This window comes from Myxocyprinus asiaticus, chromosome 32 (genome assembly GCF_019703515.2).
Source record: "Myxocyprinus asiaticus isolate MX2 ecotype Aquarium Trade chromosome 32, UBuf_Myxa_2, whole genome shotgun sequence".
Classification (NCBI taxonomy): Eukaryota; Metazoa; Chordata; class Actinopteri; order Cypriniformes; family Catostomidae; genus Myxocyprinus; species Myxocyprinus asiaticus.
This window is the reverse complement of record NC_059375.1, coordinates 5,370,453-5,386,804: the sequence shown is the minus strand read 5'-3', so window position 1 is coordinate 5,386,804 and position 16,352 is coordinate 5,370,453. Positions and strand designations below refer to the sequence as shown.

Here is a 16,352-nt window from a genome sequence, read left to right as displayed (position 1 = left end):
CTAAATGGTACTAATATACTAAAATATAATATAAATGAAGAGGTAAATAAAGTGCAAACAGATTATATAGGTTTGCCTTGCGTATTAAGATGGCCTTAGTCTTTCTATAACTTTCTATCAACAGAACTGATATAGAGAAAGCTACAGGCACATTGTGTTCCCGCTTGTTCTGTGTACATTTGTGAATGTTGCTGCTACCATAGCGGGGACCCAACACATATCACAGAGAGCTGTTATAAGTTGTTTGTTTTTCACCAAGAGCAGAAGAAGGACGATGTGTGTGCCCTGTTGTTGTGGCAGCGGCCTTAGAGTTCTCTCAGAGGGAGCAGGAGGACAAGCCGGACCCTCAGGATTTGGTGGTAGAGGGGCCTGCCACTTTTTAGTTGGTATCAGGTGGCTCGAAGCAAAGGAGTGGGAGAGCTTTGTTCCATTATACACAAGTTCTTCCATTTTCTCAGAGAAGCTCAGAAGTGGGGATATTGCGAGAGGGAGAAAGTGTGTGGTGAGAGAGGCTGTGGCTCTGATGTTTATGGAGGCTGAGGTACTGTATGTTATCTTGGCTTCCATGGCTTTTTTCCAGAAATTCATCCTTGGGTCCTGTATCTTTGAGAAGAATGCTCTGTGGGTGGGGCTCAGCCTGGATTGTGTCCCTGAGAAGTGGATGTTGTTGCTGCTCTGTTTTATCATTTTTTTGTGGGATGCGTCGACCAAATGTCCATTCAGGTGATGAAGTGCAATCCTGTGGTCATTGTGACCAGGGTTGGGAACCGCGAACCGGTTCTTGTTCAGAACCGGTTCCATTCTTTACAAAATACAGAAATCATATGATATGCATGACTGTTGGTTCCATTAACGGTTCCCTTGTGTGAATTTTCCACCAATGCGGATGGAACACTGTACTAAAATCCTCTAAAATCCTTTTTCCAGCAATGCATTTCAGCAGCAGCGCTGACCTCTACTGGGTCTACAGCGTAAAACACACAAATTAATGACTCTTACGAGCCATCTGTTGAATCAACAGCGCGAAACATACGCTGCTTCTGGTCTAGTCCGGTATAGTTTTAATCTTACACTGATGTGCAAGTTATGAACGTCCAACTCTAAATTAAATGAGAACTTTAGAAGTCTTACAAGCTTGAAGTACAACATTACACAACAGAACACTGTCTCTGGAACTGTTACCTCATGTTACTTTAGACCTTTGAGACTTTAATCAAGCATTGTAGTTACTGACAATTTTTTCAGACGACAATGTTTAATTAAATATACATGAGTTTTGTAATACAAGGAATTTTATTAAAAAAAAAAAAAAAATGAATGAATGAAATTTGCCATCACATTTCGTGTTTCTTTTGATTTTTTATTTTTTTTATTTTAAATATAGCCAATTTAGGATCAGTCAGCAAACACACCTTTTACAAGAATTGTATGAAATTTATTCCTGATAGTTATATCATCTCTGTAGAAATCTTCAAGGATCTCATCATTTGGCAACAGACTGCAGAGGACAGTAAATCCAATAAGAATTGCATTTCTCATTTTCAAATAATTCTTCTTCAAAAGTACTAAAAGAATTACTGGAATTGTTACTGGAACCATTAAGGAACCAGAATTGTTAAGAGGAATCAGAACTGGAATTGCTAAATTCCTTACGATTCCCATCCCTAATCCTGACACTGCGGTGGTGTTTGTGTGCCATTCAGTTTGAGTGGATTGGCACATGCTGCAGATGGATGAAGGAGGGAGAAGCAGAAATTGTCCTTTAGTACTCTTGCACCAAGTTTGTTTGGTTGGAGGCCATCTGATTTAAACAGTTCTCTTTGACTCCCAAAAGATTGAAGTTGTCAGTGTAAATCAGTCATCTCATGTTGCAGGCTTTGTGCAGCCAAGAGTTTAGACCGAGCCACTGTGAAAACATATTTGTTCCTCGGGCTGGGATAGGTCCACTGATGAATGACTGAACATTAGTCATTAAAGTTCATAAAAAAATATTTTGTTTTAATTTTTAAAACACTGGACCTTAATGCTTACTTAATTTACTAATTTTAAACCATGACTTGCACTGCACACAAATAACTAATACTGGCATTATATTCATGTTGTTTAGCCAGAGGGGAACTGGCCCCCACAGTGAGCCTGGTTTCTACCAAGGTTATTTTTCTCCATTAACCAACATCTTATGGAGTTTTGTGTTCCTTGCCACAGTCGCCTTCAGCTTGCTCACGGGGGTTCTAAATACAAATATGATATAATTATTTAATTTCTATACACATTTTACAATCATATTTAATCAAACTACTAGGGGTGTGACGATACACTTAGCTCACGAGACGAGACGATACACGATACTGGGTTCACGAGAATGAGACGATATTTTAACACTATATACATTACCGGTCAAAAGTTTTGAAACACTTACTCATTCTTTATTATAATTTTTTTCTTCACATTTTAGAATAATAGTAAAGTCATCAAAACTATGGAATAACATCAATGGAACTATGGGAATTATGTTGTGACTAAACAAAATCCAAAATAAATCAAAACTGTGTTATATTTTAGCATCTTCAAAGTTAGGGTTAGGGTTAGGGTTCATCCCTTTGTCTAGAATTTGCAGAAATGTACTCTTGACATTTTCTCAACCAACTTCTTGAGGTATCACCCTGGGATGCTTTTTAAACAGTATTGAAGGAGTTCCCATCTATGTTGGGCACATATTGGCTGCTTTTCTTTATTATTTGGTCCAAGTCATCAATTTCAAAAACTTTTTTTTTTTTTAATTAAAGTTTAGTTTTATAATGAAATAAATTAATATGGTGGCACAATTATATTTTTGTCTACAAAACTAATTTCAAACATTTAAGCATACGCCTTCAGATAAAAAGATTTTTAAGATCATGAGAAACATTGCAGGCAAGTGTTTCAAAACTTTTGACCAGTAGTGTGTATGAATGGAAAAATAGTCTTTTATTCGACTGAAAGTCACAAAATGCAAAACAATGCAGGTGCATTTTGAAATGTTTTAACTAATCATCTTGTAATGAATGTCACTTCAGTCCTACTTTCTGAGTATGAATTATCATATGCAGTAAAATATAGAACAATATGCAAGCACTGTAAAAGAATTTGCCACAAACTCAACTGAATGGCTTCTCTCCAGTATGATTTCACACGAGTCTCTTCAGACCTGGTTGATTTTAGTTGAGAGCTGCGGTGGTTTGTAGGTGTCTTTGCATAGTGCTATTTAGCCGTGGAGTACGGCACTATTTTCTTACAGTGCTTACATATTGGCTGTGTCTCGTTTGGAAGGCTGCGTCCTCCGGAGGTCACGTTTGTCGGCTGCATACGTCATTAAGGCTGTCTCATTTCATTCTTCATAAAAAAAATAAAAAAAATGAAATAAGACAGCCTCGATGACGTATGCGGCCGACAAATGCGATCTCCGGAGGACGCAGCCTTCCAAACGAGACACAGCCTTTGTTCGTGTCTTGTCTGTCACTCTGTCGCCATTTATTGTTTCCACCGGGTACCTAAAAAGCTGCCACACAAATTATTTAAAAGTGCCGGGGTCATCTTCTATGCTAATTTCACCCTCACACTCCGTCATGCTGATATCGTGAGACAGCTTTTCACCTCAACGAGAAATACCGTCACGTTTTAATATCGTCACTCCCCTACAAACTACACAATGATCACTGTAAGACATTATAGATATTACAGTTTCATTTTTTATTTTTTTTAATGCATGGTTTCCTGTAAAGCTGCTTTGAAAAGATGTGTGTTGTGAAAAGCGCTATACAAAAAAATAAAAAAATAAAAATGATGACTTGAATTTTCAATCTTCCAAATGTTTCAAAGAGTTAACTGAAATCCCTCTTAACCTATTCAACTCACATATATATATATATATATATATATATATATATATATATATATATATATATATATATATACACATACACACACATACATACAACAGTTAGTTCCGGTCCTCGAATCTGATTGGACGAGAGACGTTCTATGAGTACTGATGGTCTCACACCATCAGCACTCCAACGCTTCACTCTGTGTATCACTTCGCTTGTGTTCGTGCCGTTCTAAACTAAAGTGTAAGAGCAGTGCAGATGTGTTAAGAGCTACTGTATATGTCTCTTTACATTTATTTTTTTTACATTACATATTTTAGCCAGCAGGTGGTGGCAAAAGACCATTTTAATGTGTAATATACAGTTAGGTGACGTGAAGTGAGTCAGCATCAGTCAGTGTTTACATACAACAGCACTACTTAATCGGAGTCGTGTGGCGCCATGCGAGGAGCGGACGTGTGAACGCCGAGCTCTGCGCACTTTGCTAGTTTTATTACAATGTGTGTCATAAACCGGTGAGATTCGATACACCCTGATTCTTAACTGTTCTAGGAAGACAATTTTTCAAAGAATTAAAAATCCTCAAGCTCTGGAGATATTAAAAGATGCTTACGTGCTCAAGCTGAAGCCCCTGAACAACAGGCCGGAAGCGCGGGACTCAATTAGGCTGGTGTGGTGGAAGAGATCCAGTGTCAACTGTCAAACATGACGGCAATGCTGACGAAGGTCGTTGCAGACTTGAAGGATCTTGCTGTACTACGTCGATCAATCACTGCCATGGAGACGAAATTCACTGAGATGGTTACAAGAGTGTCGATGTTAAGAAAAGGATTGATTATCTGGAGTCATCGGAGAGGGAATTAGTTGCTAACCCACTAGTGACCAAGGTGGATTTGCAGCGCGTCTGGGAAAAACTGGAGGATTTGGAGAATCGTAATCAACGAAACAACGTCCGAATTGTTGGAATTCCTGAGCATGAAGAAGGCCGAGATATGGTAAAATTCCTAGACGGTCTCTTTCCAAGTCTGCTCGACATAACAGGCCATAAGCTGGAAATCGAGTGAGCTCACAGGGTTCCGGTTCGGAGATCCACTGAGGGAGACAGGCCCCGAGCAATTCTGGCCAAATTTCTGAGATATCCGGTAAAGATCTTGTGTTACACGAGGCGAGGAGCAAAGGAAAGCTCTCTTGGAAGAACCACAGCATTTTCTTGTTCCCAGACTTTGCAAATTCGACAAGAGAGAAACGTGAACAATTCAGAGAATGCAAGAATCTCTTACATCAACAGAAAGTCGCTTTTGCTCTGATCTTTCCAGCTAAACTGAGAATAGATACTAAGGATGGCCATAGAGAATTTACATGCCCACAGCAAGCACTGTCCTTCATAAAGACAATGGAGTGAGTAAGCCATTTGGTGATTTTCATGTTGCTGCCTAGTGGGCCTGACTCACTGAACATACACTTGACTGTCCGAGGAAGCTGGGTGCCTTTTTTGTTTCTTTTTGTGCTGGTTCCACCTAGTGGCTGGAGTTTGTTTTGTGTAAAATAATTTCTACGGGATAGTTTGTGGATAAATCTGCATGTTTTTGGTGCTTATGCCTCCTGTGGCCTGGAGTTTGTTTTGTGGAATAGCTCTTGCAGGACATTGGAGTGATTGGGTCTTTTGTTGCACTCATGTATCGGCCGAATGGGCCGGCTTACTGAACATTCGTTTGAATGCCCGAAGAACTAAACAGCCCCCCATCCCTTTTTTCTGTGCTGGTTCCGCTAGTGGCTGGAGCTTGTTTTGTGGAGGAACACACCTTCGGGACAGTAATGTGGACGAATCTACACATTTTTTGTGTTTATTCTGCTTATTGTCTAGAGTTTGTTTTATATATAATTTTTTTTTGCTGTGTAATTCTGTCTCAATTCAAAATTTGTATAGAAACACTGTTTAATTTACAATTCAAATGTCTCAAACAGAGTAAAGATAAATTAGGGAGAGTCATTATTGTTTTAGCAGAAATTCAGGGGCAAAGGTTGATTTTGGCTAATATTTACGCACATAACACTGATGATCAGGGTTTTTTTTTTTTTATAGATCTTGAAGGGATGTTGATGTTTAATGATATAATATTGGGAGGAGACTTTAATCTTTTGATGGACTCAGTCCTTGATCATAGTGAAGCAAAAGTGTGCAAGCCCCCTAGAGCAACACTGACGCTTCACAGAATGTGTAAAAATCTTAGCCTTACAGATATTTGGAGACTTCTGAACCCATCTGGTAGGGACTATACATTTTTTTTCATCAGTCCATTAGATTTATTCTAGAATAGATTTCTTTCTTTTTTTTTTTTTTATCCAAGTCCCTCATTTCATGTTGTTGATTGCTCAATTGGAAACATCTTACAGGCAAGGCTCCAGGGCCAGATGGCTTTGCCGCTGAATTTTTTAGATCTTATACTACAGAACTGGCTCCACTTTTGCTAGAAGTTTATACAGAATCATTAGAGAATGGAAAGCATCCTCCAACCCTGATGCAAGCCTGGATCAGTCCGATTCTTAAAAAGGACAAAGACCCAAGCGAGTGTAAGAGTTACCATCCAATTTCCCTGATCCAGCTAGAATATATGTAATATTGTCAAAAATTCTGGCTAACCGATTATGACATCTCTTATACATATAGATCAGGTGGGATTTATTCGGGGCCGTAGCTCTTCTGATAACATTAGGCATTTCATCAGTGTCATGTGGTCAGTGGCGAATGATCAGACTCCGGTCGCTGCCATCTCACTTGACGCCGAAAAATGTTGATATGGTAGAATGGGATTATCTCTTTAAGATTTTGGAAATATAGGGGTTCGGGAAAACTTTTATTGGATGGATTAAGTTACTTTATAGACACCCGGTAGTGGCAGTACAAACAAATGGATTAATTTCAGATTATTTTACTCTGGATAGGGGCACCTGGCAGGGTCACCCTCTTTCCCCCTTAATGTTCTGTCTGGACCTGGAACCATTAGCAGCTGCGATAAGAAAGGAGGATGATTTTCCAGGGGTGGTGGCGGGAGGTATGGCGCATAAGCTTTTGCTTTACGCAGATTATATTTTATTATTGTCTCCGACCCTACTAGATCTATGCCTTGCCTCCACAGAATTATGAATTCCTTTTCTAAATTCTCAGGATACAGAGTTAATTGGTCTAAATCTGAAGCTTTGGCTCTGACAGCGTACTGCCGAGTAATGGCTTTCCAGCCGGGTGCTTTCCAGTGGCCCAAAAAGGGCGTTAAGTATTTGGGCATTTTATTCCCAGCAAATTTGTCTGATTTAGTTAGAGTTAATTTTGACCCCTTAATAAAAAGGTTTTCGAGTGATATGGCAGATGGGCATTTATCTATGATTGGGAAGGTTAATGTTATTAAAATGACTTGTATTCCAAAATTTAACTACCTGCTGCAGTCTCTCCAGGTAGATGTCCCCCTCTCTTATTTCAAGCAATTTGATAGCATAGCAAAGTCCTTCATTTGGAATGGTAAACGTCCTAGATTACATTTTAATAAGTTACATAGGCCGAATAACAAAGGTGGGCTAGGCCTACATAAGATTTTGTTTTATTATTATGCATTCGGTCTCAGGCATTTGGCTCATTGGTTGCTTCCACCTGAGTGAGCCCCTCCCTGGTTTTGTATTGAACAGGAAGTTCTTGCCCCTATTTTGCCATTGAAAAGCCTTTCTATCAAACTAACCGGAGAGGTTAAGTTACACCCCGTTATCTCGCATTTGCACTCGGTATGGACAAAAGTGTCCAGAGTGTTTAATTCGGACATTTATTTAAATGTTGCCTCAAGTATATGGCTGAACCCTAGATTAAGTATTAATAAGTCCCATTTCAGCTGGTCAGACTGGATTGTGAGGGGGGTTACTACACTCGGTGACCTATATGAGAGTGGAGTGTTGAGATCTTTTGAAAATTGGGTTAAACATTTTGGGATTCCCAGATCTCAATTCTATAGGTATTTACAGCTGTGCCACCTGCTTTACACTATTTTTGGGAGTAGCATACACCTCCCTAAAGTGGCAGATACTCTGGGAGAGGTGATTACTGGTTTTGGAAAAGGTCATGAGGCATCCCTGCTAATTCAGAGTCTGGGAGATGGAACTTCAACTTCTCTTAAGAGATTATGGGAGAAAGATTTAAACTTGGTATTGGAGGAGGGAGTGTGGGCTAGCATTCTAAAAAATGTCAAGTCTGCATCTAAAGATGCAAGGGTTCGCCTTACACAATTTAAGATTTTACATAGATTCTATTGGACTCCCTCTAGATTGTATAGGCTTGGTGTTAAATACATACCCACCTGCTGGCAATGCCAATCAGAAGATGGAAACAGAAGATGAATTATATATGATTAATTTATTTTCTGTTTTTTGTGTGTGTATTCTATTTGTGACCACAGGGGTGTTCGTTGGTGGTCAGGGTGGGGTTTGTGATTGGGGAGGGGGAGGGGTAATAGTGGGGGTTAAATGTTAAATGTCTTACTGGTGTTCATTTGTTACTGTTTATCTATGTTGTTACTTGAGGTCTGGGTTTTGGATGTGTCAGGTACAGGTAATTTTCAGTTTTATATTATCCTATCCCTAAATGTAAATGGGTTAAACAATCCCATTAAAAGGAGCAAGTTTGCAGCTAAATTGAAGGAGAAAATTAATTTAGCATTCTGCCAAGAAACTCACTTATCCAATGCTGAACATGAAAAAACTAAAACAAAAAGGGTTTTCGTAACACTTTCTATTCCTCATATAAAGTAGGTAAGAAAAGGGGAGTGGCAATCTTAATACCAAATTCAATTAGTTTCAAATTAACCTCCGAAATAAAGGATAAAGATGGTAGATATATTTTAGTTAAAGGTAAATTTGAACATAAGGAAGTCATGGCCCCCTAGGGAGTAATACAGCCTTTAAGAAGATTTTCGATTTAATAATGAATGAAACATATGGCACCCTTATATGTGCAGGAGATCTAAATATATTATTAAACCCTAGGTTAGATTCAACCAGTGACAGAAAGAAAAAGTCCCCCTTTGAGATTCAAGTGGGCAATATGATGCGAGACTTGGGCCTAATTGATATTTGGAGAGATGTAAATGGTACAGACCAGGATTTCACTTTTTATTCAGCCCGTCACAACACTTACTCAAGAACTGATTATTTCCTCATGTTTAGCAGGGATCGGCATAGAATTAGGGAATGCAGAATAGGCCAGAGGGACCTCTCGGACCACTCCGGATTATATTTAAAATTACATCTTTATCATGCCCCAAAGAAAACCATGTGGAGGCTAAATACAGGTTTGCTGAACAGTGAAAGATTTAGAGTTAGAATGGTAGAAGAACTGAAAGTATTTTTAGAGTGCAATGACAATGGAGAAGTGAGCCCGGTTATATTGTGGGATGCAGCTAAAGCTTTTATTAGGGGAAAAATCATAGCTCTACAAAAAAAGTTAAAAGCTAAAAAACTGCTTGATCTAGAAGTTAAACTTAGGGAGTTGGAACTGCATCATAGCTCTACTAAAGATCCATCCACCCTTATGCAAATGAGAACTATAAAACAAGAAATGGAAAAAATTTATAGTGAGGAGTTTGAGAAGAAAAGATAAGATTTATGAAGCAAAGGTTCTATGAAGCAGGTCCAAAAGCGGCAAAATTGCTGGCCTGGAGGTTACGTAAGCAGCAGGCAGGAAGTATAATACATAAAGTTAGAGACCCTACGTCAAATGCAATAACAACTAAGCTTGAGGGAATCCAGAAATCATTTGTAACATATAAATCACTATATACTCAACCGAAGAAAGCTAATGGACAAAAAATGTAACAGTTTTTAAATTTATTAGACCTCCCTTCCTTAGGCAAAGATCATAATGATGAACTCACCTCTGAGATCTCAAGTGAGGAAATAGATAAGGCAATTTCAGCCCTAAACTCTGGTAAATCAAGACGTACTGATGGATTCCCACCAGAATGGTACAAGTTAATGAGGGAATCACTGCTTCCACTGCTTACAACTTGTTTTAATCACATGGTGGGAGGGTCTCTCCCCCCTTCTTGGGGGGAGGCCTATATCTCAGTAATACTAAAGAGGGTAAGGACAAACTTGACTGCAAATCATACAGGCCAATAAGTGTTTTGAATTCGAATTATAAATTGTTTGCATTGATTTTGGCAAGAGGACGGAAAAGATGATGCCACTCTTGATAAACACGGACCAAACTGGGTTTGTTAGAAACACATACGGAGAGTCCTTCACATTATTGATTATATTAACAAAAGGAAAAGCAGTGCAATCCTTCTTAGCCTAGATGCTGAGAAGGCCTTTGATTCTGTTGGTTGGGAATTTCTTTATCAAGTTATGGATAGATTTGGGTTCAGTAGAGGATTTGTATAATGCATAAAGACATTATACTCATCTCCGACAGCTATGATAAAATTCAATGGTAGTCTTTCTAATTAAATAGTTTTACAACGAGGATGTAGACAGGGCTGTCCCATTAGCCCGACTCACTTTAATCTCTTTACTGAACCCTTGGCACAAACAATTAAACAAGAGAGTGGTTTAGAGGGGATAACTATGGGGGAGTAGAATACAAAGTCTGTTTGTACACAGATGATGTACTGGTGACACTACAAAACCCAGGCTCAGGAGTACCTTTGTTGATGGACATCTTAAAGATGTATGGGAGCTACTCTGGATATGCACTCAATACTCAGGCCTTGACACTAAATTATGTTCCTACCCAAGAACAGGTAAATAAGTATAATTTTAATTGGAATTCACCAAATATTCAATATCTTGGGATATATTTACCGAAGGATATGTCCTCTTTATATACCCTAAATTACAACTGAATAAACAAGAACATTTGTAATGATTTGGACAGATGGGCCTTGCTTTCCCCGGACATGGGCAGCAGGGTAAGATCTATTAAGATTAACATTTTACCCAAACTAATATACTTATTTACAGCACTGCCAGTCGAGGTCCCTTGTAAACAGTTTAGAGATTTGGACAAACATATTTCCAGATTTATATGGAATAACAGGAGACCATGAGTAAGATACTCAACCCTGCAACTACTGAGAGAGAGGGGAGGCATGGCATTACCGTGCTTGAGGGATTATTATTTAGCCGCACAGTTATGACCACTAGTACTGTGGTGTTGTCCAATCTATGAAGCAAAATGGAAAGATATAGAATTCTCCTTGATGGACACACCAATACAGTCAGTTCTGGGTTGTTTAGACCAGGCAAAGGAAATATATCAATTACAGAATCAATGTGTGGGTCAATCTATTAAACTGTGGGTAGAGATGGTTAAACGTTTCCAGATTTGCAGAGAGGTAAAAGTTATGGGTTGGCCGGCTTATGATCCACACTTTGCTCCAGCTCTGCATGATCACAGATACAGGGCCTGGACCTCACATGACATTACTGCCCTTTGTAAAATTATATTAAATGGGGATCCGGATAGCTTTCAGATCCTTTGTCAGAATTTTTCTCTCAATAGACAGGATTTTTATAGGTATCTACAGGTACACCATTTTTTCTGGACTGAGATTAGAAGTCCCAATATTGGAACTTTTTCAAAACTAACCCAGATTTTTATAGATGTATATACGGGTGAAAACATCAAAGGGGTAATAGGTAAATTATACAATGCTATCTCCTCAATGAATAAAAATTCAACTGACCATGTTAAACAGCGATGGGAAAAAGACATGAGGGTGGAAATAACTGAGGAAGTATGGTTACATGCTTGGGAAACTGTGTGTTCCACTTCTCACTCACTGACCTGGAGGGATTTTGGTTGGAAGAGTTTAATTAGATTTTTTATAACGCCAAATCAGAAATCTAAGTTCACCGTGATTCAGCACCCTTACTGAAGGGAGTGTGGTTCGTTGCAAGTTGACTCAGCCCATATATTTTGGTTATGTCCACATATTCAGCCTTTCTGGGTATGGGTGGGACAATTAATGTCCAGGAACTTAAGCTTTAACATAGATGTGTCGTTTTCCTCTATGTTTCTTGGGGTTACACTGGAAGGTTTATGTAAAGGTGATAATTACCTCCTGAAGATTTTTTTGGTTGCTTGTAAAAAAGCTGTCACTAAATGTTGGCTCAAGAGAATGGAAAAAATGACTTTCTCCCTTCGGTTACAGAAGGACAAAGGGAAAAAATACAGGAGGAAATGGGATTGTTGCACACAAGAAATGGACACTTACTAGAACTCCTTTACATTTTTATTTTTCTCTCTATTGTTTCAGTCTACTTGTACCACATGGTTGCTGATTCTTCAGTAAGACTTCATGTTTGTTTTTAGTTTTTTCTCTCTTTTTGATGAATACTAAAAGTTGATAAAAAATAAAATATATATAAAAAAAGGCTTATCACAGCTGAGAGACACAACAGATCGATTAATTACACAAACTCAAGAAGCTTACCTCTTACCAGAGTTTATTGGAGAGGACGTACTGTTCAAAATGGCCGGTGAGATTGCGGTTTCTATAGTGAAAGACTCATGCGCACCGGCTATCATGGCCATGGCCACATCTGCAGTCTTCATGCCTCCATGCAGCATGCCTAAGGCACGTTAATGCAGATGAGCAGGGAGCCTGGGGATCTTTCTTTTGGTGTTTTTCAGAGTCAGTAGAAAGGTCTCTTTAGTGTCCTAAGTTTTTATAACTGTGACCTTAATCGTCTGTAAGCTGTTAGTGTCTTAACGACCGTTCCACAGGTGCATGTTCATTAACTGTTTATGGTTCATTGAACAAGCATGGAAAACATTGTTTAAACCCTTTACAATAAAGATCTGTAAAGTTATTTGGATTTTTACAAAATTATCTTTTAAATATAGTATTCTGAAAAAGTATATATATATATATATATAGGTATATACACTGACTGCCAAAAGTTTAGAATAATGTACAGATTTAGCTGTTTTGGAAGGAAATTGGTACTTTAATTCACCAAAGTGGCATTCAACTGATCACAAAGTATAGTCAGGACATTACTGATGTAAAAAAAACAGCACCATCACTATTTGAAAAAAACAAAATCATTTTTGATCAAATCTAGACAGGCTCCATTTCCAGCAACCATCACTCCAACACCTTATCCTTGAGTAATCATGTTAAATTGATCATTTGGTACTAGAAAATCACTTGCCATTAAATCAAACACAGTAGACAGCTATGTGGTTAGTTAAATGAAGCTTAACATTGTCTTTGTGTTGCCACAGTATGCAATAGACTGGCATGTCTTAAGGTCAATATTTGCTAAAAAATGGCAAAAAAGAAACAGCTTTCTCTAGAAACTCATCAGTCATTTGAAACTCAATCATTGTTTTGAGGAATGAAGGCTATACAATGCTTGAAATTGCCAAAAAACTGAAGATTTCATATAAAGGTGTACACTACAGTCTTCAAATACAAAGGACAACTGACTCTAACAAGGACAGAAAGAGATGTAGAAGGCCAGATGTACAACTAAACAAGAGGATAAGTACATCAGAGTCTCTAGTTTGAGAAATAGACGCCTCACATGTCCTCAGCTGACAGCTTCATTGAATTCTACCTGCTCAACACCAGTTTCATGTACAACAGTAAAGAGAAGACTCAGGGGTGCAGGCCTTATGGGAAGAATTGCAAAGAAAAAGCCACTTTTGAAACAGAAAATCAAAAAGAAAAGGTTAGAGTGGGCAAAGAAACACAGACATTGGCCAACAGATAATTGGAAAAGAGTGTTATGGATCTTAACCCCATTGATCTTTTGTGGGATCAGCTAGACTGTAAGGTGTGTGAGAAGTGCCCGACAAGACAGCCACATCTATGGCAAGTGCTACAGGAAGTGTGGGGTGAAATGTCACCTGAGTATCTGGACAAACTGACAGCTAGAATGCCAAAGCTGTCATTGCTGCATGTGGAGGATTTTTTAATGAGAACTCTTTGAAGTAGTTTAACAAGTTCTGAACATTGATTTCAAGTTGTAATAGTAATTTTTCATGTTATTAATGTCCTGACTATACATTGTGATCAGCTGAATGCCACTTTGGTGAATAAAAGTAACAACTTCTTTCCATAAGAGCAAAATCTGTACATTATTCCAAACTTTTGGCCACCAGTGTAAATACATACACATGCAATTTTTGGACATCACATCATGATGGAATACATTCAATTTATATAGTTTTAAAAGCTAAAATGTAACAAGTTATGAAAAACTAGAAAATTCATACATTCATAGAAAATGTATTTTTCATTTGAAAGCAAAAATGGAATGAAATTGAAAGCATTTAATTAATTAGGAAATCGAACCATGATATAGTGATGTATCGCAATATATCGAATCGTTACATTCGTATCATATCGTGAGGTGGCTGGCAATACCCAGCCCTATTATGATTACTATTATTATTAACAACAATGATAACAATAATATATTACAAATTACAATAATATTTAAATTGACTGAGTAACTAAAAGAGAACACAAAAGAGATACACTAAAGAATCCATTTCAAATTCTAGGTCCACAGACAATGTGAAAAATAAATAAATAAATTACCAATAGAACTGGCTTATATATAGTTGCCAAGAGGCTTCCAGTATCCAATGGAAAGCTAACTTCAAACATTTTGAGCCATTTAAGGGCTTAAATACGAGATGGAGCGGTTCGACAGGGGATCCCCTTTGAGCGTTTCGGCGATAAAATATGGGTCGCCATCAAAATGTGTAGGCTATATCTTCATATCCTAATTGACCAAAAATGTAAGAATATTGCTATATAAATTCTTGCTTATAACGCCAACCTCTACCTCATGGTTATTCAATAAATAAACCCTTTTTTGTAAATGTTCCAGGAAAAAAAAAAAACTTGTACCGTGATATAACATTTTGGTCATATAGCCCACCGTTGTGTTTGCGTGTTTTTGTGCACCTGGTACTGTACAGTCTCCTGCATGGCTCCCAGATGAACAGGGATGTGAGGTGCGTTAGACACTAAACCTCCGTCAGGTCCAAACACGGCACAGGAAAAATCCAACCTCTCTTTTATGTTAGTGGAGATAGATGTTCTCTGAAGCACACGACCCATCTGTTCTGTGGGTACAAGCAAACAAAAACTTTCAGTGCATTTTCCATTAATATTCATATTGAGTTTCATCTATAAACTGACCATATTTTAACACAATACACTCAGGTTTAACCAACACCAACTGTGTCCAACTTTTTTTTTTCTAGAGGTCGACCAATAGTGAATTTTGCTGATAACTAAGCTGGTGGATAAGGCCGATAACCAATTAATCAGCTAATAGTTTTTAAAATCGGTTTATTGAATGTTAAAAAAAAAAAAATAAGTCTTTCCTTACTGTGAAGGACACAGACATAGCGGCAACAAGACTCCAAAATGACTGTGATAAAATCCCAGATGCAGTTTATATGCAATCAAAACACAATAACCAGAAAAAAATAAGATCTGATGCATAATGCAGGACTGGAGTTTTGTGTTCCTTGCCACAGTCGCCTTCGGCTTGCTCACTGGGGTTCTAAATACAATTATTATCAAACTATTTATTTTTATACACAATTTACAATCATATTTAATCAAACTACACAATGATTACTCTAAGACTTTACAGATATTACAGTTTAATTTTCTGTTAATGCATAATTTTCTGTAAAGCTGCTTCGAAAAGCTGTGTTGTGAAAGCGCTATACAAATAAAAACGACTTGACTTTTAACTATGAACAAGCCCATTTAATTTTTTTTTTACATTTCTGTGCTCCCAGCTCACACAAACACATAAGAGAAACAGAACATGGACTCTTACAATCATCTACAATGTGTCGCAAAATATCACTATAAAGTAAACATTGTTATATAGGCTCCACAGAAGTCATCATTCATTAATAGTGGATCTTCAGCGATCACTTGTTCGGTATTCTGGTAATGTGCTATTATATAAAATGTTTTTTTCCCTTTCTCTGGGAACACCATCAGTAAACATTAACATGAACATTAACATGAATTTATGATTAATTTATGGAGCGCTAGTTTCTATAATCTTACTGTAACAAATCTGATCACCCTCAGCCCCAGGAAATAAAAATCATTTGTGAAATGTTTTATTCAAAACAGCGAATTTATATAAAAAGTGAGTAGTTACATTGTTCTAACCATTCTATCAGCTAATTTCAGCCTCTTCTCCACTTTGTCGGAAAGCATGCAGTTCTCCAATGCAGCAATAAGTTCTAAACAAATTTTCACACATTTTGTCTTAAATTAGTGATGTATTGTGCTATTGTTATATGTAATTATAACGTGAAGTGTATACAAACCTTGTCTTTTTTAAATCTATATTTTAAATCAATGTTCGACTCGTGGACTAGCACAGACACGTGGCACAACAAACTGCATGCTGAGTTGGTGATTGTTTTTATTTCACCTCTAGAGGCAG

The 16,352-nt window shown here is 37.8% G+C and overlaps 1 protein-coding gene across 5 annotated transcripts in view; it reads right to left on the bottom strand.

Annotated features, from left to right (window-relative positions):
• Window positions 1-16,352, bottom strand: part of oplah (5-oxoprolinase, ATP-hydrolysing) — a 110,123-nt gene that overhangs the window by 30,853 nt on the left and 62,918 nt on the right. For all 5 annotated transcript variants that reach the window (XM_051666737.1, XM_051666735.1, XM_051666739.1 and 2 more), the window contains one exon: window positions 14,834-14,994. In XM_051666737.1, coding sequence (XP_051522697.1) covers window positions 14,834-14,994 — 161 coding nt within the window. The remainder of the gene's footprint in view (window positions 1-14,833; window positions 14,995-16,352) is intronic.